The sequence below is a fragment of the Corythoichthys intestinalis genome, chromosome 1, assembly GCF_030265065.1.
Source record: "Corythoichthys intestinalis isolate RoL2023-P3 chromosome 1, ASM3026506v1, whole genome shotgun sequence".
NCBI lineage: Eukaryota > Metazoa > Chordata > Actinopteri > Syngnathiformes > Syngnathidae > Corythoichthys > Corythoichthys intestinalis.
In genome coordinates this window covers 9,983,120-10,011,007 of record NC_080395.1, presented here as the reverse complement: position 1 = coordinate 10,011,007, position 27,888 = coordinate 9,983,120, and the positions used below count along the sequence as shown (strand labels likewise).

At 41.4% G+C, this 27,888-nt stretch overlaps 1 protein-coding gene across 1 annotated transcript; it reads left to right on the top strand.

The window, feature by feature from the left end:
- The first annotated feature begins 599 nt into the window (after positions 1 to 599).
- Positions 600 to 27,347, top strand: LOC130924496 (oocyte zinc finger protein XlCOF6.1-like). The gene is made up of 2 exons (XM_057851117.1): positions 600 to 655; positions 25,244 to 27,347. The coding sequence occupies exon 2, from the start codon at positions 25,280 to 25,282 to the stop codon at positions 26,525 to 26,527; it is 1,248 nt and encodes a 415-aa protein (XP_057707100.1). The 5' UTR covers positions 600 to 655; positions 25,244 to 25,279; the 3' UTR covers positions 26,528 to 27,347.
- The last annotated feature ends 541 nt before the right edge of the window (positions 27,348 to 27,888 follow it).

Below are 27,888 nucleotides of genomic sequence, written 5' to 3'. Positions count from 1 at the left end.
TGTACATCCCATGTTATTAAGTCATCAAAACTGAGGTTTTGCATTTAGATGCAAGGAAATGATGGAAAATAAAAATTAGTAGATGGAGGTGTGGGATACTGTATGGTTTTTGTTTACTGGTATTTTGCAGATCATTGGAAAAAATACAATTTGGGACAAAAATCAGTTTCTCATATATACCCTGTTAGAGTGAATGTAATGCAGTAGCCGAAACGTGTGAAACCTTTTGTGTTTTATTGGTATAACTGCCAAAAGCAGTTTATATATTTTTATTTTTGCTTTTCTGTGGTTTTTGGAGGTTTGAACCCGGCTCCTTGGTGACCTTTATGTGAGGGAGTTCCAAACCTTGCCACTTTAACCCCTGCGTATACATTTATGGACAAAGTTCTGAGCCTTCAAAATTGAGTTATTGATGGTTATGACTACAATTTGGATATGTTTATTGCAGTGTTTATTGAATTATTTTTGTAGTCAAGTGATGTGAAGTAGTTTTAGTTCCAAACGCTTCAACATTTTACACTGACGTTTTAGCGCCTGCACGTTTGTACTTCCGGTTCACTTGACGCAACTTCCGTGTACCCTCGCCACACTACTTGCAGTTCTTCCGTGTTCGCTTCTCTCAACCAAACGAGCTCCTCCAAAGCATTCTCATCGGGTAAGTATCCAAGTAAGGATTCAGTGGACGAAAATGTTCCAGCTTAAAGCTTCGTGAAAGTAGTTTTGCTTTATGTAGAAGCTCCACAGGCGTGCATTACTTAAGTTTTGTTTAGCTTAGCTCGCTAGCCAAGACATAGGATGCGTTTGAGTCGTCCCCGTTCACTTTTTTAAAGGTGTACATTGTAGGATTTCCACCTCAATTGTTGATGAAATGGCCATAATGTTTAAATGGACATGCAAGAAACACGTTTTTTTGTAAATGCGTCTAAAACGGATGTCAACGGTTTAGCAGAAACATTTCCTTTTAAAAGACTGCTTTGCTCCCATGGTCATCATCAGCCAATCACGGGACTAGTTTCCAGTTTTCGTCCGGGTTGCGCCGTGAAATAAGGCTGCTCCAACTTTGACCGTTTGAATTATGTCTACCACTCGTGCCAAAAAACGTTACGAATCTCAAATGATTCAAAAGAACAAGAAACAAAGTGGTTGTGCTATACTATCTAGCATGTGGCTCCATTGACGGGCCAGACATTACGCTGGTCTATAAAGTATTTAGAGAGTAAATGTGTAGTAATTTTATAACATGCCAAATAGGGTCACAATTAAAGTAATTAAACATTGTCCAACAAATAAAGCATGAAAAAATCATTTATATGTTGTATATTTGACAAAATAATCGCGTTTCCGAAGTTCGAGCCTGAAAGGGGACCAACCCGGAAGTGATACGTCACACCGAGAACAGCGATGGCAGCGCTCCATACGGCCGCCATACAAAGCCCTTCAAACAATGATTCAAACCGCGATATAAGCGATAGATCGAGCGCAAGGGAGGAGATCCAAGTTTTTGAATAGTTGGAGGAAGAAGAGGAGGTTGGAATTTTATGTTGGACCTAACATGTATTAGTCAGACGCTAATCAGGATGCATACAATGTGCCTAGACTACCTGACATAGAATGGAGACAAGACCCAACGAGATTACAAGATTGGTAAGATATGGGCTGTTATTATTTTCATAATTTGAAGATGCAGGCATTTGCACATAATTTTATGTTTTTGTCTATCTGATGACATTGTTTAAAAAAAATAATAATCAGACTGCATTTTCATTTTGGCAGATCCGGCAGCTCTCGTACATATAAAATATTCATCTAAAAACGTTGGGGGGAAAGAAGGAGATGAGTCGTTGATGGCTTTCTCCACTTTATTGTGGCAACAATAAGAAAACAAAATAATAGCGGATTGCCGCCACATTCGACCGCAAAGTTTTGCTTCTCGCTCATCTCCGCCTCGCCTCGTACTACCAGCTACTACTACTTCCAGTCCCAGCGTCTCTTAAACGGATCGTGCATAGTGTCTTGTTATGAGCTTTTTGTTTACAAATGTATCGAACACACGACGTGCTGACAAATTTGTTTCTTCATTAACACATGGAGCTAACTGGGGCTCTCGGCAGGAAGTGGCGTCTAATGGCGTGAGGAAATGTAGTTTTTTCACACAAGCGAATAGATTACAAAGCACCACTTCAGTGTTGTCCCGAGACTACATATTTCCCATGATTCACTGCGTGACCTGCGCGCTCGCTGATTCGCTGCCAGACACGCTTGTTGGGGTCACCTGTCAGCGGCATTTGACAGCATTCTGCCGCGGTCCTCCTCGCCAGTTGTTTGCTCGACATTCACGCTCGTTTGCTAAATCCAAAGTCCCGCACTGTGGCAGAGACCTTATTACTACCTGCGAGCTGTTCGGCCCTGATGCAGTTAAAGACATTGCTAAAGTCCGCCCGTCTGATAATTCTGAGCTTTTCAAGCCTAACTGCTATAAAAAAGAAAGCTGTTGATGAAGATTCCTGCCAGGATATCAGCTTTGGGTTCATCTAAACAGGCTCAAGTTTCACACTGAGAAAGTATAACTATTGAGAAACTATTTTATAAATAAATATACTATTCAGAAAGTAAATTTGGAACATTTTTGGTTTGTGGTGTGCCACGAGATTTTTTTTTTATATAAAAACGTGCCGTGACTGAGAAATGGATGAAAAATACTGTGCTAGTCAATAGTTTGATCTAGTTGCAGTACAATTTTTGGCCATCAATCCTGCATTGTGCACCTTTAACTCCGAGCATTTTTTGTGAAATTAGGGGTTGATTTTTCTATGACTACAGTATTTGTAAACTAAAAAAAAAACAGTTCACACATGCCTTGTGGCACATCTTTCTAATCAAACAATTATGTCATTAATTATTTTCCAAAATTTTTACAGTTTTGAAAGTTTCATAACCAGCTAAAGTTGAAGAATTTCAAATGCTAGATATGGAAATTCACACACATTTCTTTATTACTGATATACTATCAAACTCAAGCAAGCAAGGTTTTGACGACTGATCATAAAAATTTAACATCTTAGCTTTAATTTTACATATTGCACATCGAGGTTGAGCAAATGAGCACGGAATAATGACATTCCAAAAATTGCAGTTTTTGACAATATTTTGTAAACAATAGACATTATTGACATGTAACGGGGAAAATAATATTTTCATTTAATTCTGAAGGGGGGTCTGTTCATTATAATGACTATATTTTTTCATTTTATTACCTTCTTGGAGGGGATCAATGCCATTGTCGATCAAATTCCCTTCCTGCAAACCCATGTCTGTTTTCTGTGGACTCATCTTCAGAGTCTGCATAATTCACTGCTTCTACTCACCTGCAAAGCACCGGATGCTCTTCTACTGGTGCTCTACACCTCTTCTACCCCTGCCTTGTCGTTGTGATGCCATTTTGTCGATGTATTTGTGAGAAAAATTTATTCTTTTAGCGGGGACGTGAGATGAAACATTGCGGCTACAAGATGGCGGCCACCGAAGCAAACTTCAAATCACGAACTTAGTGTCAGCTCAGGAAAACACCTTGAGTTACTATGCGACAGTGCTGCCATCTGGTGTTGAATGAAAGAGCTACTGTTCCTCCACAGTGGTATCCCTATATACGAAGTTAATTCGTCCCAGGACCTTGTTTGTAAGTCGAAATAGTCATATGTTGAGCAGGATTTTCTAATATTAAGAATACATTATAATTCCATGAATTTGTTCCACAGCCCGAAAACCTACACTAATTCCTTAATAAATACTACTGGTAATATTACAAATGGCAATTACACATAGCAAAACATATAAATTATAAATAAGAATTGGAATAATAATAATAATTCCTTTAATAATATAGCAAATTGGTTTCTAATGTAGCGAATGTGTTTTGCGTGCTGCACCTCAACGCATCGCGTGGCTGACCTGACAGAGTGAGAAAGGTGCGGTAGAGATTTTACTTTGCCTTTAATGTTTTGTTGTTGGCGTCAACTGCGGTGGACACTAGGCGTCCTGTGTTGCACAAGTTCTGATTCTGATTAAAAACCTGACGAAATGATTTCTTCGGCGATGTTACAGTAATAATATTTGTCACGTTAAAGGGGAAGTTTAGAATTTTGACATCAGGCTTAATGTTCGAGTTGGCAAGGGTTGACTAGTCAGTAGAATTGATTTCATTAAATTCCGTGCAGTTTGTTCGTTATTTGTTAGTTTCAGTCCTCCAGAGTGGCTAAGCTAGCTTGAGTCAATTGGGCTGACTTAGCATGCCAATAAAAAAACAACATACTGTATGCACACATGAAAATCATTGATGACCCATGCAATCAATAGTGTAGGCCAGGGTTCACTAAATCCGGACCTCGGTGCCACTTTTCCTGTCGTGTTTTCCATGTCTCTCTCCCCTAACACACCTGAATCAAATGATTATGTCATCAGCAACCTCTCCAGAAGCCTGATAATGATCCTGATTATTTTGATTCAGGTGTGTTGGAGGAGGGAGACATGGAAAACACGACAGGAAAAGTGGCACCGAAGTCCGGATTTAGTGAACCCTGGTGTAGGCTATATTTTCAGGATAAAGTTATTAATACTTACCAATTCATGTCAATAATTGAAGAATGAACAACATTTGTAATCAGCAGCTCTGCAGAGGAGCAGAGCAGTGATCTTAAGTCGCTTTTTTTTCATCCGCTGATTGTTTTATGTCGTTGCCAGCAGCAAGTAACTATTTTGTATTGTTCCTCGTTCTTCATCGGGAATTTGTGGGAACTTTGCTTTGCCCATTTCTTCTGTCTGTCTCCACAGCGTCTAAACGCACATTTTGCCATGTTGCCTAATGTCAAAAATTGTCAAAAAAGACTGGTGAACAGAGGTCGGAGGAGGACCGTCGAGAGGGTACACATTCTACGGCCGTATTGTCGATCCAGTTCAATGATGCGCGCAACACGCTTATATTTTTCTAGCATTTCCATCTTCATTTCAATCGTAACCATCACCTTTTTCCTTTTTTCACCACCTGCACTAACCTTCTTGGAACCCGTATTGATTTCTCTCACAAGAAAAAACCACCGTGCTTGCGACAAAACAAAGAAACTGGCGCAGTCATAAAACGTATTTCGACCATGTCGTCTGATGTAGACACAAATGGTGATTCAAATTTTACCTCGGATGTCGAAAAGATTGTGTGTCGAAGCGATCGTATGTCGATGTATATACTGGCCAAAAAGGAGCTCTTTATAATAAGTACAACAGATGCTATGGCGCACAGAACTCAAGGGGGCGCCGGCATCCCCAATTGTACAGTGGAGAGTGTAAAGGGTTAAACTAGCAGGACTGTTTGCCAATCATTCAGTGCCATTGACGTTGCTAGACGTCAATTCATTCACCCCTCCTGGTCAAAATGAATTGGACGTCTAATGCCACCAATGGCAGCCAGTGAGTTAGCAATTCTAGCTATCATCATCGAGGGCAGTGAAAGACTTATGGTTTTACCGCATAAATTGTATGTATCGAGAGCGAAAGGGTTCTTCATGTCGGTAAAAAATTTCAACGTGAAAATCACGGCAAGATCACGACTTTATAAAATCATGTTATTATATTTATATTAGGGCTGTCAAAATTATCGCGTTAACGGGCGGTAATTAATTTTTTTATTTAATCACGTTAAAATATTTGACGCAATTAACGCACATGCCCCGCTCAGACAGATTTAAATGACAGTACAGTGAACTGCCCACTTGTTAATTGTGTTTTATGGAGTTTTGCTGCCCTCAGCTGGCGCTTGGGTGCGACAAATTTTATAGGTTTCAGCACCCATGAGCATTGTGTAAGTAATTATTGACATCAACAATGGCGGGCTACTAGTTTATTTTTTGGTTGAAACAAATTTTATTAAAACGAAAACATTAAGAGGGGTTTTAATATAAAATTTCTATAACTTGTACTAACATTTATCTTTTAAGAACAAGTCTTTCTATCCATGGATCGCTTTAACAGAATGTTAATAATGTTAATGCCATCTTGTTGATTTATTGTTATAATAAACAAAAACAGTCCTTATGTACTGCATGTTGAATGTATATATCCATCTTGTGTCTTATCTTTCCATTCCAACAATAATTTACAGAAAAATATGGCATATTTTTTTAGATGGTTTGAATTGTCATTAATTGCGATTAATTACGATTAATTAATTTTTAAGCTGTAATTAATTCGATTATAAATTTTAATCGTTTGACAGCCCTAAGCTATATATTTTTTTCATCCAGTGTACCACTGACAAGACTGAAGAAGATATTCACCCAGGAATGTGCGATCACACTCATGTTAAAAAGGAGGAGGAGTCAGAGATGCCATACATAAAACAGGAGGCGGAGCCAGAGACTCCCCACATTAAAGAAGAAGAACAGGACGATGAAATCTCCAAGTTTCCAAAGACTGTCAGTGTAAAGAGACAGCTCATTTCAACACCTGACAACAAAAGGAGAGGGACGATCGCAACCGGACGGCCTATTAGCTCCGCTTTCAGACAGCGATGACCTAACATCACATTCTTCTGACTTTAACACAGATGAGGAGGAGGATGACTTTGACCAAAATGCTTCGAAATCCTCAAACAAGTCATCATTGAATAGAGACGCAAAAAAATGCGCTGTTTGTAAACCTTATATCTGCACACTTTGTGACAAAAGTTGTTCTCGGAAAAGTCATTTTGAACAGCATATGCTTACACACACCGGAGAAAAGCCTTTTGTCTGCACATATTGTGGTAAAAGATTCAGCTTGAAGGCAAATTTAAAAAGACATGTGAAAACCCACACTGGAGGGAAGCTTTTTCCCTGCACAATTTGCAACAAAAGATTTTCTCAGAAGATTACTTTAGAAAGACACATGCGTATACACACTGGAGAAAAGCCGTTTTCCTGCTCGGTTTGTCATCAAAGATTCTGTCAGAAGGGAACTTTAAGCAGACACGCAAGAACACACACTGGAGAGAAGCCTTTCCCCTGCTCAGTTTGTGGTAAAAGATTCACAGATCAGGGAACTTTAAACAGACATGCAAGAACGCACACTGGAGAGAAACCTTTTGCCTGCTCACTTTGTCATCAAAGATTCACTCAGAAGAGCCATTTGGTGTCGCACGCAACAATCCACACTAGGTAATGAATAATGTAACGATATGTAAACTGACAACTAGTTGAATGACACCTCTGTATCGTTTTTGCAAACTGTAATTAAATTTGAGGAGGTTGACAGGAACCCTGCCACACACAAAAAACTACGTGTGCTGACTGCTTCATAGCATTTGTCACTTCCCCCTTTCCTCATTCATTATAAAGACAGAAGTTGATGCGAACGCTGTCGCCCGATTTCTATGGCAGAGCAACAGAGACAAAAAATTTTGTCCAAGGAGGAAAGAAAAAAAGGGAGGCTACCAAGATACTCAAGAATAAACATTGGTCCAGCTTTCACTCGCCAGCATTGACGAATTCGGTTTGCCACACTAACGGGCAGTTTACATGGCGACTCCGCAACACAAAGACGCAATAACTGTGTTGCGGAATGGTGTCGGCGAAGACGAAAGGCGAAGATGCAAACCTTTGAATCCGGGCTCCAAAGTGGGAAGATTCGATTGAGGAGGCTTGCTCCTTATCCATGTCAATGGAAAGCTCCCGCGCCGATAACGTCAGCACTAGGGGTGCACGATAATTATAGGTCCAATAATAGGGATTATGACGTCATCCCATTAAATGCGATGACATTATTAATAGGCCCGATTTTATATATATATATATATATATATATACAATCATTTTGCCACGGTGTCGCTGGATTGGGATGTGTGCTTTTGTGTCCACTCCCGTTTTGCCCGTATGCAAAGTTCTGTTACTATTCTAGAATCCGTATTTTTCCATCACAGAGTGGTAAACCTTACTATGGAAATTAGCAAATGTTTTCATTTTACAGTGTTATATTTACAAGTTCATAAGTGGCCTTTAGGTTATTGATAGGCCTGCTGTCCTATAATTGCCAAGTTAAGAAAGTTGTTTTATGGACCAAGACCACGAAAGTCTCCTCTCCTGTTGCACCAAATGTTTTATCTGCTGAAAAAGCATAATACCTGTTGGTTTTATGTTTGTTTTAGTTTAATTCTAATTGTTTAGGGGAACAGATCGTCAATGTCATTGACTGATTGATTGTGATTCACTCAAATTATTTTCTTTTGCAAAAATAAATATAGGCACTTAAAGTCTAAACTGTTCTGATCTGTGTTTTATTCATTGCAGTAATGTTTATGTCATCATAACAAGCGTGTTGAATTAATGCAACGGGAAATTGGACAGATCTTAAAGAGAAAGGAAAGAGAGACTTTATCCAATCTGCTCTAATGGGGAGGTTCAGAACATCTTCTGTGTTGTTATCCCTGACCCCAGAAATAATGAAGAGATTTTTTTTTTCTTTTTTTTTCTAATTTTATTTTATTTTATTTTTAATTTTCACACAACAACATTGACACGACACTCCCCACAACAAAGCAAACACCAACACCAAACATAAAAGATAAATATAACTAGTAAGCACCAAACGAGCCTGTGTTCCCCACTATCATGATGAGTCAAAGTTCCACATTATACCCCCCCTCCCCGGAAGTCAGCCACTTCCCCCAGTTTTTCCAAAACAAATATTCCTTTATCTTTAACCTATATGTTAGCCGTTCCATGTCAAGTATTTCATTTTCACATATAATGTTGACTCAGTTACAGAGTCTCTCAAAATGCGGTATACACAATTTTGGGGATAACATTGTCATATGACCGTACCAGCATCTGTATCATAGGGTGTACTTTACCTTCACCTATCTTAACCTCCTTAATATAGTGTAGCGTTTGCTAGCGGAAGTTTGGTCGCGAAAACAGCACACGAGCCTCAGCGCCTTTTTCCTCTTTTATTAACTTCCCGCCACCACACCAATGCCAAAACAACAATTATATACACTGACGCAATCCAGTCCACCAATCGGAGCGTCGCGCCGGTGCACCAGCACACCAACGACAGTCCTGTGCTGGTGCATAAATTAACCCATTGATGACAGCCCCGGCGACGCTTCACAGCCCCCACCTAACCGGTTAGTTGTCCCCAGCAACCGTAGCGTCCAGAATGTAATCCTGTAACCGGAAAGGAAGTCTGCGGTGCCGCCGAGGACGCCCCGTCTCTACTCCAGCCAGCGTAGGAGGTGTCCGAGAGTTCTCAGCCCGTTCCTCCAGACTGGCCTCTGTCTCTGGAGTTGCCCGGGGTTGATAAGGGGCGAGCCGGTCCCGATGGAGGACGACCACCCGGTTCCTCCTCAATGTCTGTACTCGATACACCACATCCGACAGTTTCTCCAGAACAGTGCACGGTCCCACCCAGTGGCTCATGAGTTTTGGGGACAATCCCCGCTTCCGCTCTGGGCTGTAGATCCAAACCTGTGCGCCGACAGCGAAGTCTTCCCCTCTACAGCGGACGTCATATGCCCTCTTCTGGCGAACGCCAGCCTGGCCGAGGGTCTGTCGGGCTACGTCGTGAACCTCTCGTAGTCTGTCTCGCAGATGGCCATAGTAATCCATTCCGGCCTCGCCCACCACCTCTGGCTCAGGAGGGGATCCAAACACCAGGTCAACAGGAGTGCGGAGCTCTCGCCCGAACATGAGAGCCGCGGGAGTGCATTTAGTGGACTCCTGAACCGCTGAGCGATATGCCCATAGGACCAGAGGTAGATGTAAGTCCCAATCACGTTGCTGACGGCTGGTCAAGATGGCAAGTTGAGTGGCCAGAGTGCGGTTAAAACGTTCCACCAAACCATCACTCTGGGGGTGCAGTGGCGTAGTACGGGTCTTCTTGATTCCGAGTCGCTTGCAGACCTCACTGAAGACCTTAGCCTCGAAGTTCCGCCCCTGGTCACTATGCAATTCCTCTGGGGCACCAAATCTGCAGAACATCTCATTGACCAGATGTTCGGCGGTAGTGATGGCACTCTGGTCAGGGACAGCATAGGCTTCAGGCCATTTGGTAAAATAGTCCATGGCCACCAAGACATAGCGATTTCCTCGTTCGGTGACTGGAAAGGGGCCCAGGATGTCAACGGCCACACGCTCCATGGGTGCCCCCACCTGGTACTGTTGCAGGGGGGCATGCGAGCGTTGGCCTGGCCCCTTCTGTGCTGTGCAAGTGTCACAGCGGTGCACATGGAGTTCAACATCTTGGCGACATCCTGGCCAGTAGAATCGGGAACGGAGGCGCAGCAGGGTCTTGGTGACGCCGAAGTGACCCGTTCCGGCCGAGCCATGGACGAGCTGGAGGACTTGCATCCTCAGGTTACGAGGCACCAGGAGTTGGAGGATATCACGGGTGCCAGCAGGATTCTTCCAGCGACGGTAGAGAAGGTTGTCACGGATGACAAGGCCAGCCCACTGCGAATGGAGTGCCTTAGTCTCTTGGTCGAGCATAGCGATGGCCGCCCATGCTGGACGCTGGTCGGCCTCCAGCCATCCTCGAACACGGCTGAGAACGGGGTCTCCTTCTTGGGCGTGTCGTAACGTCACCAGGTCAACCTCAACCATGTTGGGAGCCGTCGCTGTCGCTCGGTCGTTTGCCCCACCCCGGCCGAGAGTATTCTCTTCGGCCGCGGCTGCTTCTCGATGTGCCGCTGCCACTGTGGCCACCGGTTCTCGTTCCTCCTGGCGTTGGCAGTGTCGGCAGTCATTGCAGGGCCGCCGTGACAGGGCATCAGCGTTGGTGTGTTGACGCCCTGGACGATGATGGATTTCGTAGTCGTAGTCCTGCAGCGTCTCCATCCACCGAGCGAGCTGTCCTTCGGGCTCCCGGAAAGTGAGAAGCCAGGTGAGCGAGGCGTGGTCAGTGCGCAGAAGGAATTTTTGCCCATACAAATATGGCCGGAACCGGCGCAGTGCCAAGACCACAGCCAGCAGTTCCCTCCGTGTGACACAGTAATTTCGTTCAGGCCGGCTGAGGGCACGACTGTAGTAGGCGACGACTTGCTCACCGTGCTCGCCTTCTTGTGACAACACTGCCCCTATGCCAACGTTACTAGCATCAGTGTCCACTATAAATGGTCGCTGGAGGTCGGGGTAGGCCAACACTGGAGCTTCAATTAAGGCTCTCTTGAGTCTGGTGAAGGCCCGGCCACAGTCCTCAGTCCACTGAAACACTTGCCCCTTTTGCGTCAATTTGTGCAGAGGGCTGGCAATGGAGGCGAAGTCCCGAATGAATCGACGGTAGTAGGACGCCAGGCCCAAAAAACTGCGCAGCTCACTGACATTCCCCGGCACCGGCCAGTCTTTCACGGCCGCTGTCTTAGCTGGGTCGGTGGTCACCCCCGCCGCATTGATGACGTGGCCCAAGAATGACGTCTCTCGTCTAAACAGGTTGCACTTCTTGGGGTGGAGACGAAGCCCAGCTTGTCTGATCGCGTCGAACACCTCCCGTAGGTGGCTCAGTGCGCTCTGGAAGTTAGCTGCATGGACTAGAAGGTCATCCAAGTAGACAACACAGCGGCTGCGTGGTATGTCAACGAGCACTTTCTCAAAGGTGGCTGGAGCATTGCAAAGTCCAAATGGCATAACTCTGAACTGCCATAATCCTTGTCCCAGGGAGAATGCAGTCTTTGGTCGTGCCTCTGGGGCTAGTTCAACCTGCCAATATCCGCTCCGCAGGTCAAGAGAGCTGAACCAGCAGGAGCCGGCGATGTAGTCAAGGGCATCGTCGATACGCGGCAGGGGGTAAGAGTCCTTGCGTGTAACTTTATTGAGCCGCCGATAGTCTACACAGAATCGCCAAGTGCCATCTTTTTTCTTGACCAGAACTACTGGGGCTGCCCATGGGCTGGACGATGCCTCGATTACTCCCGCCTCCAACATCTCTTGAATTTGTTTTTTGGCTGTAGCACGCTTGGCGAAGGGAAGGCGCCGAGGCCGAAGGCGAATGGGGCTTGCATCCCCGGTATCTATCTCGTGCTGAACCAAGCCGGTGTGCGTGCAGTCTTTGTCTTTGGCGGCAAAGATGTCAGCGAAGCAGTCCAACAGCTCCTTCAACTGATGACGCTGGCCGCTTTCTAAACCATCACTGCTCCGTCGGTACAGCTCCTCGATGGCTTGCTTGGTCTCAGCGGATGGTGGTTGTGGATTCGGTCTCGTGGCTTGTGGTCCATCGTGCCTTCTCATCGCCGATGGCATGGACGTGTGTCGCAGTCCTTTTCCACCAGCCGTTTGCAGGGGAATCACCTCAGAGTCCAATTTTAGTGCAGTACTGGCTATGTCCACCACTGCTTTCCATTTCGAGAGCAAGTCTAGCCCAATGATGCAGGGGTCTTGTATTTGTGCCAACCAGAACTGGTGGTCCACCTGTTGTCCAGCCACGGTCACAGTGAGAGTCTTAACGCCCCACATCTTGGCTCGTTCTGCTGTGACAGTCATTATGTGCAGTTTGGTGCGTTTCCATCCTTGGGGTTTTTGGGCCGTGGTACCAGGCAGGGTACCAGGGCAGATGAGGGAGATGGTGGACCCTGTGTCCACCAAAGCCTTACACAGGGTCCCATTTATGCAGCAGTCCAAGTATAATCCATGTGCTTGCCCGAGGCGACCCAGTCGTAGCAAATCCGTGTGGGAGGACGAGATCGGTGGCAGTTCTCCCGCTGTGCCACCCCTCTTTAGTTTAACTGTTGGTCAGCGAGTGTTTTCGGTGCCGGAGCTGGACAATGGCGTGCGACGTGCCCAGGTTCACCGCACCGGAAGCACTTCTCTTTGTCTTTGTTGCGACGCCACTTCGGCCGGTGCTGGGGTGCGGTGGCGGCTTGGCAAACCACTTCGTCGTCGTGGCCATCTTCGTAGTCTCCTAGATCAACGCGGTGAGCTCTGTGCCTTGGCCCACAGTCTGCCCTGCTGTCACACAGTATGTGCTCGACACGCTCAGCCTCACCGAGCGCACTAGCCAATGTCTTTGGTGCGCACAAACGAACATGTTGTTGAAGCTGCTGTGGACGAAGACCCCGAATGAAGGCTTGCAGGGCCAGTTCTTCCTGCGCCATGGAACTGAAAGTGCTGTAACCTTGTCTTGCATGAAGCTGGAGGTCTGCTGCATAAGCGCCCAAGCACTCGTTTCCTTTTCGATGACGGTTGAACAGCTTGTCCCTTGAATCATCAGCGTAGTTGCGGTGTCCAAAACGTTGACGCAGAGCTCCCTCTAGTGCTTGCCAACAAAGCCGTTCTTGTGGCCGAAGATCAGTTAGGATCTACAGGGCATTTCCTTCCAATGCAAGGGCAACTTGGACCGCTGTCTCTTCATTTGACCAGCCATTAAATTGTGCCGCCATTTGAACTTGGATGAGGTAAGTCTCCAGCGGTCCCTCACCATTGTAACGTGGCAGTTTGGTCATCACTTTTTGCCTCGGCATCTCCACAGTTCCACTTGCTGCTTGCACACTGCTTCCCATGTTATATTCATGGCATTTGGGAATGCTTGATGTCGCATAATGGCGCCCCCCATGGCAAGGACGGGGATCGATCCTCATCCCATCAAAGCCCTCCCCCTCGTTGCTCGCCTCCACTCGCTGATTGTGAGCGCGGCGCTCGCTTGCTCCGTCAGAGTAGCGTAGTTGCTTTGGCTTGATCTGATAAGGGAGGGGGGTGCACGCCGTCTCGTAAAGCCGCCCCCTCTCATTACTTGCTTCAGCTCGTCGTTCTGGGGAGCGACGCTCGCTCGCTCCGTCAGGGTGGCGTTGTCCTTTCAGTTTGCTCCGATTCGCCAAACTCCCGTGCTCCATTTGCAAGCGTGAAATGAAATCTTCAATCTCCTCAATTGTGGTCGCCATCCTGCAATCCCACTTCTGACACCAAATGTAGCGTTTGCTAGCGGAAGTTTGGTCGCGAAAACAGCACACGAGCCTCAGCGCCTTTTTCCTCTTTTATTAACTTCCCGCCACCACACCAATGCCAAAACAACAACTATATACACTGACGCAATCCAGTCCACCAATCGGAGCGTCGCGCCGGTGCACCAGCACACCGACGACAGTCCCGTGCTGGTGCATAAATTAACCCATTGATGACAGCCCCGGCGACGCTTCAATAGTAATCAAGTATTTGCAGATATCTAAAGAAGTCTTTGTTTGTGAGATTTAGGCATGTGCCGGTTACCGGTTTCACGGCAGTGGTGTGAAAATGTCGCGGTTTCAAAACCACTAAAATTTTCCGTCAGACCGTAGTACGGTATTAGGCTCGAGCGTATGACGTGGCACTCGCGAGGTTTCTGCCACTATCGCTATTTTTCTTGTGTCAAAAATGCAGCCAGAAGCGGCTTGGCGCAGCAGCGCTCACCCCCTCCCGTTTGTTGCTGTGTGTGAAAGTGACGCTATCGGCTAGAAGGCCAGCTAACCCAAAAACAAATACTCCAAACATAAGGCGTACTGTTCTTCAATTTATTGAGCTCTCAAATCGTGGTAAGTGTAATATACAAAATGAATACATTTAAAATGTTGTGCAATTACATTTTTCCTTGTGAGTAGCTTCAACAGATTAGCAACATGAAAAAGTTCGCCAAAAACAAAACGCACATTTTCCTTTCAAATTCATTATACAAACTAACTAAAAGCTTACAAAGACGAATTTTAGCCAAGGCTTACCTGGGAGAGCAACTTCGTTGAGTGTTAAAGCCGCAGAGTGAGAAAACAAGCTTAATTCGCTTGAATGAAGGGGAAAAAGTGATAGCGTCAAAGATCGCTAATTGCGAAAGATGATCTTGCCCTAAGCACAAATCCACGTTCGCTGATCAAGGGGAGGTCTCACTCTCAATGTTTAAATTTTTTAAAAATTTTTTATTAGGGCTGTCAAAATTATCGCGTTAACGGGCGTTAATTTTTTTTTTTTAATTAATCACGTTAAAATATTTGACGCAATTAACGCACTAGGCCCGCTCAGACAGATTTAAATGTCAGTACAGTGAAAGGCCAACTTGTTAATTGTGTTTTATGGAGTTTTTCCGCCCTCTGCTGGCGCTTGGGTGTGACTTGCATATGTTATGTGGCGTAATGTCGCCCTCTGCTGGCGATTCAGTGTAGCTGATTATTTGGGTTTCGGCGCGCTTTTCTGACGTGATAAAATGTCGACGCGAACTCACACTAATAGACAGTGCTATTCAGACCAGCTAACGTCCGCATCCAGTATTCAGTGGCAGTTCTCATAGCCCCATCACACTGTTTGTGTCTAATACATGCACCGCTTGTGAGTTATATTCCTCCTTTGTTTATATTCATGAGCATTAGATAGTTATTGATGATGTGTATTTGAATTTGTTCATATATATGGTGAAATGCAGTTACATTGTTAGATGCTTGTGAGCTAATTCGCTAGTGCTACTGCTCAAATGGACACGTGTGTGTACATTTTATGTTATTTTGTGATTTATGCAAGTTATTGACACATTGCCTTGTTATTTTCAGTTTTACAAAAATACAAGAAACGTGCTCCTGTCAAAAAGAAATGACTTCAGTAAAGCCCATGCAACTTTGCCACACCGTCTGATTTCTTTTTGGAACTTATGTTCGCTATCTGTCAATTTGTGTACTCACACACATTGAGGAGAGAATAGGGCTACTAGTATATTTTTTGATGGAAAATTTTACAAATTTTATTAAAACGAAAACATTAAGAGGCGTTTTAATATAACATTTCTATAACTTGTACTAATATTCATCTTTTAAGAACTACAAGTCTTTCTATCCATGGATCACTTTAACAGAATGTTAATAATGTTAATGCCATCTTGTTGATTTATTGTTATAATAAGCAAATACAGTCCTTATGTACCGTATGTTGAATGTATATATCCATCTTGTCTTATCTTTCCATTCCAACAATAATTTACAGAAAAATATGGCATATTTTATAGATGGTTTGAATTGCGATTAATTGTGATTAATTACGATTAATTAATTTTTAAGCTGTAATTAACTCGATTAAAAAATTTAATCGTTTGACAGCCCTATTTTTTATATATGAAACCTTTCCACAACAATATTGACATTTAACTTATACATTTTTAACTAACTTATTAACTTATGAATTCTTTATGTTCTTTTTAACACAAAGGCATGATATGTAGACTAGAGTTGACAGAGTTGCTGAAAATGGCGAAACTTCACTTGAGCTTTTCCACCCTCAAAAAAAATCATGCAGTATAAATTTTTTAAAATTTTTATTCAGAAGTGTTTTTACTTTTTTATAGAAATTATTTTGTTCTTGCTCTAATCTTGAGCAACTTGAGCTGTGGCTGTAAGTATAGTCCATAAGTTATATTTATTTAAAACTTTATTTAAAATATTTTTTTCTATTGATGATTTATTTATTTTTAACAATATATTAATGTTCCAATTTGCAACTATGTTCTGAAAAAAAAAAAAAAAATCTTGTTCAATGGAAAAAAAATAATTTTTTAACCCATACGTCTCAAAATTTTTTGGCGGTATAATTGCAATACCGTGATACAGTGAAACCGCTGTATTTTTGCTCACGGTTATCGTACCATCAAAATCTCATACCGACACATGCCTAGTGAGATTGTATGTATTTTTTAGTTCTTGGAAACTTTTTATTTCTCCCCTTTTCACCACTTTACTTATAGCTGTAATTCCTCTATCTGTCCATAACTTAAATCCGTCATCCAGTTATCCAGGCATGAATTTATCATCATATGATATCCATTTCAGTAGACCAATTTCTTTATCTATCTTTAAAAGTTTCACTACAGAGTACCATACATCTAATGTAAAGGACACTACCACAAATTTTTAATTTGAAAGCTTTATGCGGTCCTTAAACATAAAATATAATTTTTTAAACAAAAAAAAATTTGTATATATGTTATGTAATTTATATCATAAATGATACATGAAGCATGACATGCAGTTCTCGTGGTAAAACATAAGTGAGATAGAACACAATATGGTTTTAAGCAAAAATTTTTACTGCATTGAGGTCGAGAAATGCTTTTCTGAAATGTGGCAATATAGTTAATGTGCACTTTTGACTTATTTTTGCTCATTTACCTATGTTAGGGTTACTTAATTATTTCCTTATAATATAAAAGTGTTTGCGTTACATTATGCACAGTGAAATGGAATATATTTTGAAGGTAAGTCATTTGTACTTATTTTTGTTCATGTATGTTACTTTTTTCTTAAAAAAACAACAACAACATAATATATAAGTAAATGTTTACAATGTATTAAATTTTAATGTACATCCTATGTTATTAATCAAAATTGAAGTTTATGAAGACTTTTGTTCATTTACCTATATTAGGGCTACTTAATTATTCCCTTATAATATAAAAGTCAATGTTGCATTACATTATGAAATGGAAATAGAATGAAATGAAGTGAAATGGAATATATTTTGAAGGTAAGGCATTTGTACTTATTTTTGTTCATGTATGTTACTTTTTTCTTTAAAAGAAATTGAATAATATACAACTAAATGATTACAATATCTTCTATTTTAATGTACATCCCATGTTATTAAGTTATCAAAATTGAGGTTTTCCATTTAGATGTGAGGAAATGAGGGGAAAATAAAAATTAGGGGATGGAGGTTGGGGTCACTGTATGGTTTTTGTTTACTGGTATTTTGCAGATTATTTGAAAAAATACAATTTTGGACAAAAATCCGTTTCTCGTATAAACCTTGTTAGAGTGTAATGCAGTAGCCTAATGCATGTGTGAAACCTTTTGTGTTTTATTGGTATAACTGCCAAAAGCAGTTTATTTTTTTTGCTTTTCTGTGGTTTTTGGAGGTTTGAACCACCCGGCTCCTTGGCGACCTTTATGTCAGGGAGTTCCAGACCTTCTAGCCACTTTAACCCCTGCGTATACATTTATGGACAAAGTTCTGAGCCTTCAAAATTGAGTTATTGATGGTTGTGACTACAATTCGGATGTGTTTATTGAATTATTTTTGTAGTCAAGTGACGTGAAGCAGCTTTGGTTCCAAACGCTTCAACATGTTAAACTGACGTTTCAGCGCCTGAACGTTTCTACTTCCGGTTCACTAACTTCACTTGACGCAACATCCGTGTACCCTGCCACACTACTTGCAGTTCTTTCGTGTTATCTTTTAACCCAACGAGCTCCTCCAAAGCATTCTCTTCGGGTAAGTATCCAAATAATAATTCAGTGCACTAAAAAGTCCCAACTTAAAGCTTCGTGGAAGTCGTTTGGCTTGATGTAGAAGCTCCCCAGGCGTGCATTACTTAGGTTTTGTTTAGCTTAGCTCGCTAGCCAAGGCACAGGATGCATTTGAGTCGCCCTCGCTCACTTGTTTTAAAGGTGTACATTGTAAGATTTTCATCAATTGTTGATGAAATGGCCATAATATTTAAATGGACATGCAATAAACTCTTTTGTAAGTGCTTCTTAAACGGATCTCAACGGTTTAGCAGAGACATTTCAATTTTAAAAGCCAGTCTTCGTCCGGGTCGCCACGGCTCTGTACGCAACGTAAAATAAGGCTGCGCCAACTTCGACAGTTTGAGTTATGTCTACCACTCGGACGAAAAATGTTACGAATCTCAAATGATTCAAAAGAACAAGACACAAAGTGGTCGTACTACGCTATTTAGCATGTGGCTCCATTGACCGGCCAGATATTACGCGTGTATATACAGCATTTAGTGAGTAATTGAACTTAAATTGATGGAGCAATTAAATCGTCTTTGTGGATGCTGTCAATGCATTACCAAATGATATATTTCTTTGCCGGTGTTCTCATACGTTCGGAAAAGTAGACCTCCCTCCAGAGCTGTGTAGAGTAGCCAAAAAGTTTACTCAAGTAGTAGTACCAGCGTTACTACAAAATGATATTACTCAAAAGTAAAAGTAGTCGTCCAAAAAATGTGCTTCGTAAAAGAGTGAGTTAAAAAAAACCAAACTATTTTGTGAAAAGAATACAGAATTAATGAGTAACATTGTGAGTAACTGCTTATATTTTTGTTGGATTAGTTTTTTTGCTTGTTTTTTAAACAATGGTATTTAATTTCCTGAGCACAAAGTTATAGACCCTACTCATGTGACGTCACAACCACGCCTCCGCGCCATGTTGTCCGTCTACTCGTCGTGTTGACACATTACCGCTACGTAAATTCCTCCTATTATGGCGTGTTTTTCTGCTCGTTAACATTAATAATCATAATGGTGAAGGCTTGTGTGGCAGTTGGTTGCAGTAACAGAGAAGATAGACGGAGAGACTTGAAATTCTACCGTATTCCGAGAGACCCGGAGAGGAGAGTGAGATGGACTGCTGCAATTCCACGAGAAAACTGGGCACCAAACGATCACTACAGATTATGTAGTAGTCATTTTATATTTGGTAAGATGCATTTAATATATATTTAGTGGGTTTTGGGCTGACAACCACAATTAAGATCATTGCGAGGCTAATCGCCGACAACATACAGTTTCAAATTCCACCATCATTATTTTTTGAATAAAATTTAGCTGGTACCAAGTGAAAGAAGCTGGCCTCGTCCACGGATCATCAGTTAAATAGGTGTGTCCAAACCTTTTGCAAAGGGGGCCAGATTTAGTGTGGTAAAAATGTGGGGGGCTACCTTGGCTGGTTTACATAGAACAATATATTTAAACAAATTTTAGCAAGCCCTTTTGTGTGTCACATTTGCTTTATTATTTTTTTTAATTCATAATTTCAATAATCTCGTCTTTGTGGCGTTCTATTTCGACACTCGGGCTCTTGCGAAATACTGCTGCTGTGAAATTAAACTAGCTTCAAGTTGCTATAATTTCTCGCTGCGTATCTTCCCTGTAATGTTGTCGTAAATGTCAGCGTGTCTTGTTTGGTAAAATTGCGTCACATCGAACTCCTTGAAAACAGCGACTGTCTCTTTGCAAATGAGGCAGACACAGTTGTTGTGTGTTTTATTGAAGAAATAGTCCAATATCCACCTATCCTTGAAGCGTCGGTCATCGCAGTCAACTTTTTTTTTTTATTGATTGTCGCCATTTTAGAAAATTGGAAGTAAAGGGTCACACGGGGTAATGTTGCTTAGACTGCTCTTTAAAGTTTTTCAAACTTTCGTGAGAATACGCTGATTTTGTGTGGACAACATAGTTGTAGATATCAGGGTAGCAGATGTCAGGCAGAGAGGGCGAAGACAGCGGGTCGAAAAATATCGATTTAGGCATCAAATATGGATCTGGCGAATGGATAGACTGAAGCTTTTCCACATAACGGCTTTTGTGCAACGCATCCAATGAGTTTACAGCGTCTGAAAGCACCGGGGCTTCCATGAATTGCTCTATAACTTGCACGACTAATTGAAAACAATGAGAATAGGTCTAAAAAATACGGACAATATGGCGGCCGGATACAGCGACACGTCATTCTGTGACGTTGGTGAGTAGGGTCTATAATGAACTGTTGTTTTAATAATACTGTATAATCACCTATTACATAACCACATTAAGCTAAAGAAATACAAAAACAATCACTAAATTCCGACTAGAGAAAATGATTAAATAAATGAACCATCATTCGTCGAAACAGCCTTAGTGCCCTCTGGTGGAGAAAATAGTTCCTAGTTTGAATAGTGTAGAGTTTCTTCATAATTATTCATTCATTCATTTTCCTAGTCGCTTACCCTCACGAGGGTCACTGGGTGCTGGAGCCAATTCCAGCTAACTATGGGCAGTAGGCGGTCGAGCTGGGAATCTTTGGGCACCTAACGATTCGATTACGATTCAGAGGCCCCGATTCGATTATAAAACGATTATTGATGCACCCCCCTCCTTTTTAAAATTTTTTTTTATGTTTTGTACATTAGTTCCAAAATTGTTCAAAAATCCTCTCAGGCTAAACCAAACTACTATTTCAGTATCAAGTTAACATATAACAGTAAACAAATATACAAAAATAACAGTAAATAAAAAAACTCCAGTCCCCATTCTGTATCAGCAGCTTTAGACAACATTCAATTAATTTAATGTTGTGAATGAACTGTTACAGTTGTTAAAATTGCTCCCGTTATTCCATAATTTCCTTTCTGTCTACTTTTGTCAAAAAGTTTTAAAACTATTTCATCATTTAAAGATAGATTCAAGACAAGATTCTGCTGATTTAGGAGTATTTTAGATAAAAAGTTAATAAAGTTCGTTACAACAGAGCCTTCTCGAGAGGTCTACTGCTTTAACCCTTTCATGCCTGGAACATGAAGCAATTGTCAGAGAATCCCAAAACTTCAAAAGATAAGGTCCTAATGGTACTTTTTCCAAATTTGTAGAAAAAGAAAAATCAAAATGAATATGTGTAATAAGCGCTCTAATATCTGTAACCCTAGCTAAATCCAGATTTTTTTTTTTCTCATGGAACCTGCAGATTCATGTGTTGACTTGCATCCATCAATCCATCTTTTTTTTTTTTTTTTTTTTCGAATTTCAAAATTCTAAATTAGTCTCAAAATAATGAAATTCTGAGTGTATCAAATGTGATACACTAGGCTAGAAGGGGTTAAGATGGCGGCTGTCTACTTACGCCGGAAAGTCATTTCGCATCTCTGTTCAATAATACATGTTCTAACACCGACGTCGTCTGTCATTTTGCATCTAGTTCTACATATATCTGCTATATCTGATATCTACTGTAGCCGTATGTTTGTAGCAACTAGCAACTGGGCGTTGTTTGTAGCGGCTGTCGGCCGCAGTCAGGTATGATTGTTTTTTTATCTAGCAGCATGAGTTGAACATGATATTTACTCTCGGTCCATTCCTCATTGCGTCCCAAAGACCGCACTGACTGTGTTTTACTTCCGCTTTACCTGGTATAATTCAATAATCGGAATTTGGATATTTGTGAATCGTTCTCGAATTTTCCACGGCCGAATCGCGAATAATCTAAGAATCGGAAATTTCGCACGCCTCTTGTAATTACATTCCAAAAACTGCAATTTTTGACAATATTTTGTAAACAATTGACATTATTGACATGTAATGGGGAAAATAATATTTTCATTTAAATCTGGAGGGGGTCTGTTCATTATAATGACTAGATTTTTTCATTTTATTACCTTCTTGGAGGGGATCAATGCCATTGTTGATCAAATCCTCTTCCTTCAAATCCATGTCTGTGTTCTGGGGACTCATCTTCAGACTCTGCATAATTCACTGCTTCTACTCACCTGCAATTCTACTGGTGCCCTACACCTCTTCTACCCCTGCCTTGTCGTTGTGATGCCATTTTGTCGATGTATTTGTGAGAAAAATTTATTCTTTTAGCAGGGACGTGAGTTGAAACATTGCGGCTACAAGATGGCGGCCACCGAAGCGAACTTCAAATCACGAACTTAGTGTCAGCTCAGGAAAACTCCTTGAGTTACCTTACGACAGTGCTGCCATCTGGTGTTGAATGAAAGAGCTACTGTTCCTCCACAGTGGTACCCCTACATACGAAGTTAATTCGTCCCAGGACCTTGTTTGTAAGTCGAAATAGTCATATGTCGAGCAGGATTTTCTCATATTAAGAATACATTATAATTCCATGAATTTGTTCCACAGCCCGAAAACCTACACTTATTCCTTAATAAATACTGCTGGTAATATTACAAATGGCAATCAGACATAGCAAAACATATAAATTATAAATAAGAATTGGAATAATAATAATTCCTCTAATAATATAACAAATTGGTTTCCAATGTAGCGGATGTGTTTTGCGTGCTGCACCTGAACGCATCGCGTGGCTGACCTGACAGAGTGACAAAGGTGCGGTAGAGATTTTACTTTCCCTTTAATGTTTTGTTGTTGACGTCAACTGCGTAGGCGTGCTGTGTTGCACAAGTTCTGATTCTGATTAAAAACCTGACGAAGCGCTGTTATAGTTATAATATTTGTCACCTTAAAGGGGAAGTTCAGAATTTTGACATCAGGTTTATCTTCGAGTTAGCGAGGGTTGAATTAGTCGGTAGAGTTGATTTCATTAAATTCCGTGTAGTTTGTTAGTTAGTTATTTGTTAGTTTCAGGCCTTCAGAGTGGCTAAGCTAGCATGAGTCAGTTGGGCTGACTTAGCATGCCAATAAAAAACAACATATGCACCCATGAAAATCATTGATGACCCAAGCAATCAATAGTGTAGGCTATATTTTCAGGATAAAGCTATAAATACTTACCAATTCATGTCAATAATTGCAGTATTTACAACAACATTTGTAATCAGCAGCTCTGCAGAGTAGCAGAGCAGTGATCTTACATCGCTTTTTTTTCACCGCTGATTGTTTTATGTCGTTGCCAGCAGCAAGTAACTGCTTTGTATTGTTCCTCGTTCTTCATCGGAAATTTGTGGGAACTTTGCCCATTTTTTCTGTTTCCACAGCGTCTAAACACACATTTTGCCATGTTGCCTAATGTCAAAAATTGTCAAAAAAGACTGGTGAAAGGAGGTCGGAGGAGGACCGTCGAGATGGTACACATTCTAAGGCCGTATTTTCGATCCAGTTCAATGATGCGCGTAACATGCTCATATTTTTCTAGCATTTCCATGTTCATTTCAATGGTAAGCGTCACCTTTTTCCTTTTTTTCACCACCTCCACTAACCTTCTTGGAACCCGTATTGATTTCTCTCACAAGAAAATCCGCCGTGCTTGCGGCAAAACAAAGAAACTCCGGCGCAGTCATAAATCATCGTAGTTCGAGCATGTCGTCTGATGTACACACAAATGGCGATTCAAATTTTACGTCAGATGTCAAAAAGATTGTGTGTCGAAGCGATCATATGTCAAGGTACCACTTAGAGCTGGGAATCTTTGGGCACCTAACGATTCGATTACGATTACGATTCAGAGGCTCCGATTCGATTATAAAACGATTATTGATGCACCCCCCCCTTCCCTTTTTTTTTTTTTTTTTTGTTAATGTTTTGTACATTAGTTCCAAAATTGTTCAAAAATACTCCCAGGCTAAACCAAACTACTATTTCAGTATCAAGTTAACATATAGCAGTAAACAAATATACAAAAATAACAGTAAATAAAAAACTCCAGTCCCCATTCTGTATCAGCAGCTTTAAACTACATTCAATTAATTTAATGTTGTGAATCAACCGTTAAAGTTGTTAAAATTACTCCTGTTATTCCATAATTTCCCTTTTGTCTACTTTCGACATGTGAAAGTTTTAAAACTATTTTAAAGATAGATTCAAGTCAATATTTTACCGATTTAGGAGTATTTTAGATAAAAAGTTAATTAGGTTTGCTTGGAAGGTTCGCTACAACAGCCTTGCAGGGAAGTGTACTGCTTTAAAATGGCGGCCGTTTACTAACGCCCGCATCTAGCTTTTTGTAGATGTGCTGCCAACTCTACCGAATCTATATTGCATCTAGTCCTACATAAATGATATCTACCGTAACATTGAGTGGATGTACTTTGTAGCAGCTTTTCGGCAGCAGTCAGGTATGTTTTTGTGTTTTTTTATCTCGTGGCATGAGTTGAGCTAGAGCCGTGAGTTGAGCATTGGCATTACCCGAGGGGCCGGGTAATGAGAAGCATGATGTTTAGCTACTCTCGCTCCGCTCCGCTCCGTTCCGTCCCAAAGACCGCGCGGCGCGCTGAGTGTGTTGTACTTCCGCTTTACTTGGCATATTTCAATAATCGGAAATTGGATGTTTGTGAATCGTTCTCGAATCTTCCACGGCCGAATCGCGAAGAATCTAAGAATCGGAAATTTTGCACACCTCTTGTACCACTGTATATACTGGCCAAAAAGGACCTCTTTATAACAAGTACAACAGACGCTATGGCCCACAGAACTCAAGGGGGCGCCGGCGTCCCCAGTTGTACAGTGCAGAGTGTAAATGGTTAAACCAGCAGGACTGTCTGCTCATCATTCAGTGCCATTGACGTTGCTAGACGTGAATTCATTCACCCCTCCTGGTCAAAATGAATTGGACGTCTAATGCCACCAATGGCAGCCAATGAGTTAGCAATTCTATCTATCATCATCAAAGGCAGTGAAAGACTCGATTAAAGGGGTTGGGTTTACAGAATAAATTGTATGTATCGAGAGCAAAAGGGTTCTTCATGTCGGTAAAAAATTTCAACATGAAAATCACGGCAAGATCACGACTTTATAAAATCATGTTATTAATATTTATATATTTTTTTCATCCAGTGTACCACTGACAAGACTGAAGATATTCACCCAGGAATGTGCGATCACACTCGTGTTAAAAAGGAGGAGGAGTCAGAGATGCCGTACATCAAACAGGAGGCGGAGCCAGAGACTCCCCACATTAAAGAAGAAGAACAGGATGATGAAATCTCCAAGTTTCCAAAGACTGTCAGTGTAAAGAGTGAAGAAGATGAAGGTCCGAGTGGAGCAGCGAAACATTTGAGCGACAGCTCATTTCAACACCTGACAACAAAAGGAGAGGGACGATTGCAACCGGAGGGCCTATTAGCTCCACTTTCGGACAGCGACGACCTAACATCACGTTCTTCTGACTTTAACACAGATGAGGAGGAGGATGACTTTGACCTAAATGCTTTGAAATCCTCAAACAAGTCATCATTGAAAAAAGACAGTCAAAAAGGCGCGGTGAGGAAAGCTTTTCCCTGCTCACTTTGTGACAAAAGTTGTTCTCAGAAGACTCATTTAGAACAGCATATGCTGACACACACCGGAGAAAAGCCTTTTGTCTGCACATATTGTGGTAGAAGATTCAGCGTGAAGACAAATTTAAAGAGACACGTGCAAACACACACTGGAGAGAAGCCTTTCCCCTGCTCAGTTTGTGGTAAAAGATTCACAGATAAGGGAACTTTAAACAGACACGCAAAATACCACACTGGAGAGAAGCCTTTTGTCTGCACAGTTTGTTGTAAAAGATTCACCGAAAACAGAAATTTAACCCAACACACAAGAACTCATACTGCAACTCGCACTGGAGGGAAGCCTTTCCCCTGCTCAGTTTGTGGTAAAAGATTCACAGAGAAGGGAACTTTAAACAGACACGCGAAAACACACACTGGAGAAAAGCCATTTGCCTGCTCACTTTGTCATCAAAGATTCAGTCAGAAGGGAACTTTAAGCATACACGCAAAAACGCACACTGGAGAAAAGCCATTTGCCTGCTCAGTTTGTGATAAAAGATTCAGAGATAAGGGAACTTTAAACAGACACGCAAGAACGCACACTGGAGAAAAACCTTTTGCCTGCTCAATTTGTCATCAAAGATTCTGTCAGAAGGGAACTTTAAGCAGACACGCAAGAACTCACACTGGAGAGAAACCTTTTGCCTGCTTAGTTTGTCATCAAAGATTTGCAGAGAAGAGATCTTTAAGCAGACACGCAAGAATGCACACTGGAGAGAAAGCTTTTGCCTGCTCACTTTGTCATCAAAGTTTCACTCAGAAGAGCCATTTGGTGTCGCACGCAACAAGCCACACTGGATAATGAATAATTTCATGATATGTCGACTGACAAGTAGTTGAATGACACCTCTTTTAAATCTTGAGTGGGTCTGTATCGTTTTCACAAACCGTAGTTAAATTTGAGGAGGTTGGCAGGAACCCTGCCACACAAAAAAACTACAGGAAGTACAACGACAAGAAAGCCCGCCTGTCTCATCAGACCATAGGATATGGTTCCAGTAACCCATGTGCTTTGTTGACATGTTTTCAGCAAATTGTTTGAGGGCTTTCTTGTGTATCGTCTTCAGAAGAGGCTTCCTCCTGGAGTGATAGCCATGCACACCAATTTGATGTAGAGTGCGGCGTATGGTCTGAGCACCAACAGGCTGACAATCTCTGCAGCAATGCTGACAGCACTCCTGTAACAATTCACTTGACATTTTGGAGGGAAAATGAAAAGCAGTACACAATTTGGACATTTAAAGATGTACGTTTTTTCAATGGGGTGTACTCACTTTTGTTGCCAGAGGTTCAGATATTAATGGCTATATTTTGAGTTATGTTGAGGGAAAAATAAACTATTATATAAGCTGCACACAGACTAGTTTTTATTGTCTCAAAGTGTCATTTCGTCACTGTTGTCCCATGAAAAATTATACTTAAATATCTGCAGATATGCGAGTGGTGTACTCACTGTTGTGTTACACTGTAGAACACAATATGGTTTTAAGCAAAATGCTTTACTGAATTGAGGTCGAGAAATGCCTTTCTGAAATGTGATAAATTTGGCAATGTAGTGAATGTGCACGTTGGATTGATTTTTGTTTACTTACCTATGTTTGGCTACTTATTTTCTTATAATGTAAAAGTCAATATTTGCCTTGTCTTCAAAATATATTTCATTTCACTGTGCATTATGTAAATCATTTGTATTTATTTTTGTTAATGTATGATACTTTTTTCTATTTAAAAAAATCATAAGTAAATGTTTACAATATCGTTACTTTTCATGTACGTCCTATGTTATTAAGTAATCAAAATTGAGGTTTTGCATTTAGATGCGAGCAAATGAGGGAAAATAAAAATTAGGATGTGGAGGTTTGGGTTACTGTATGGTTTTTGTTTACTGTTATTTTGCAGATTATTCGAAAAAATACAATTTTGGACGAAAATCAATTTCTCTTGTGTTCCTTGTTACAGTAAATGTAATGCAGTAGCCTAATGCATGTGTAAAACCTTTTGTGTTTCATAGGTATAACTGCCAAAAGCAGTTTTTTTTTTTTTTTTTGCATTTCTGTTGTTTTTGGAGGTTTGAAGCTTTGAACCCCCTCCCAAATAATAATCCGGCAATACATTCTAGCCCCTTTCACTACTGCGTATACATATATGGACAAAGTTCTGAGC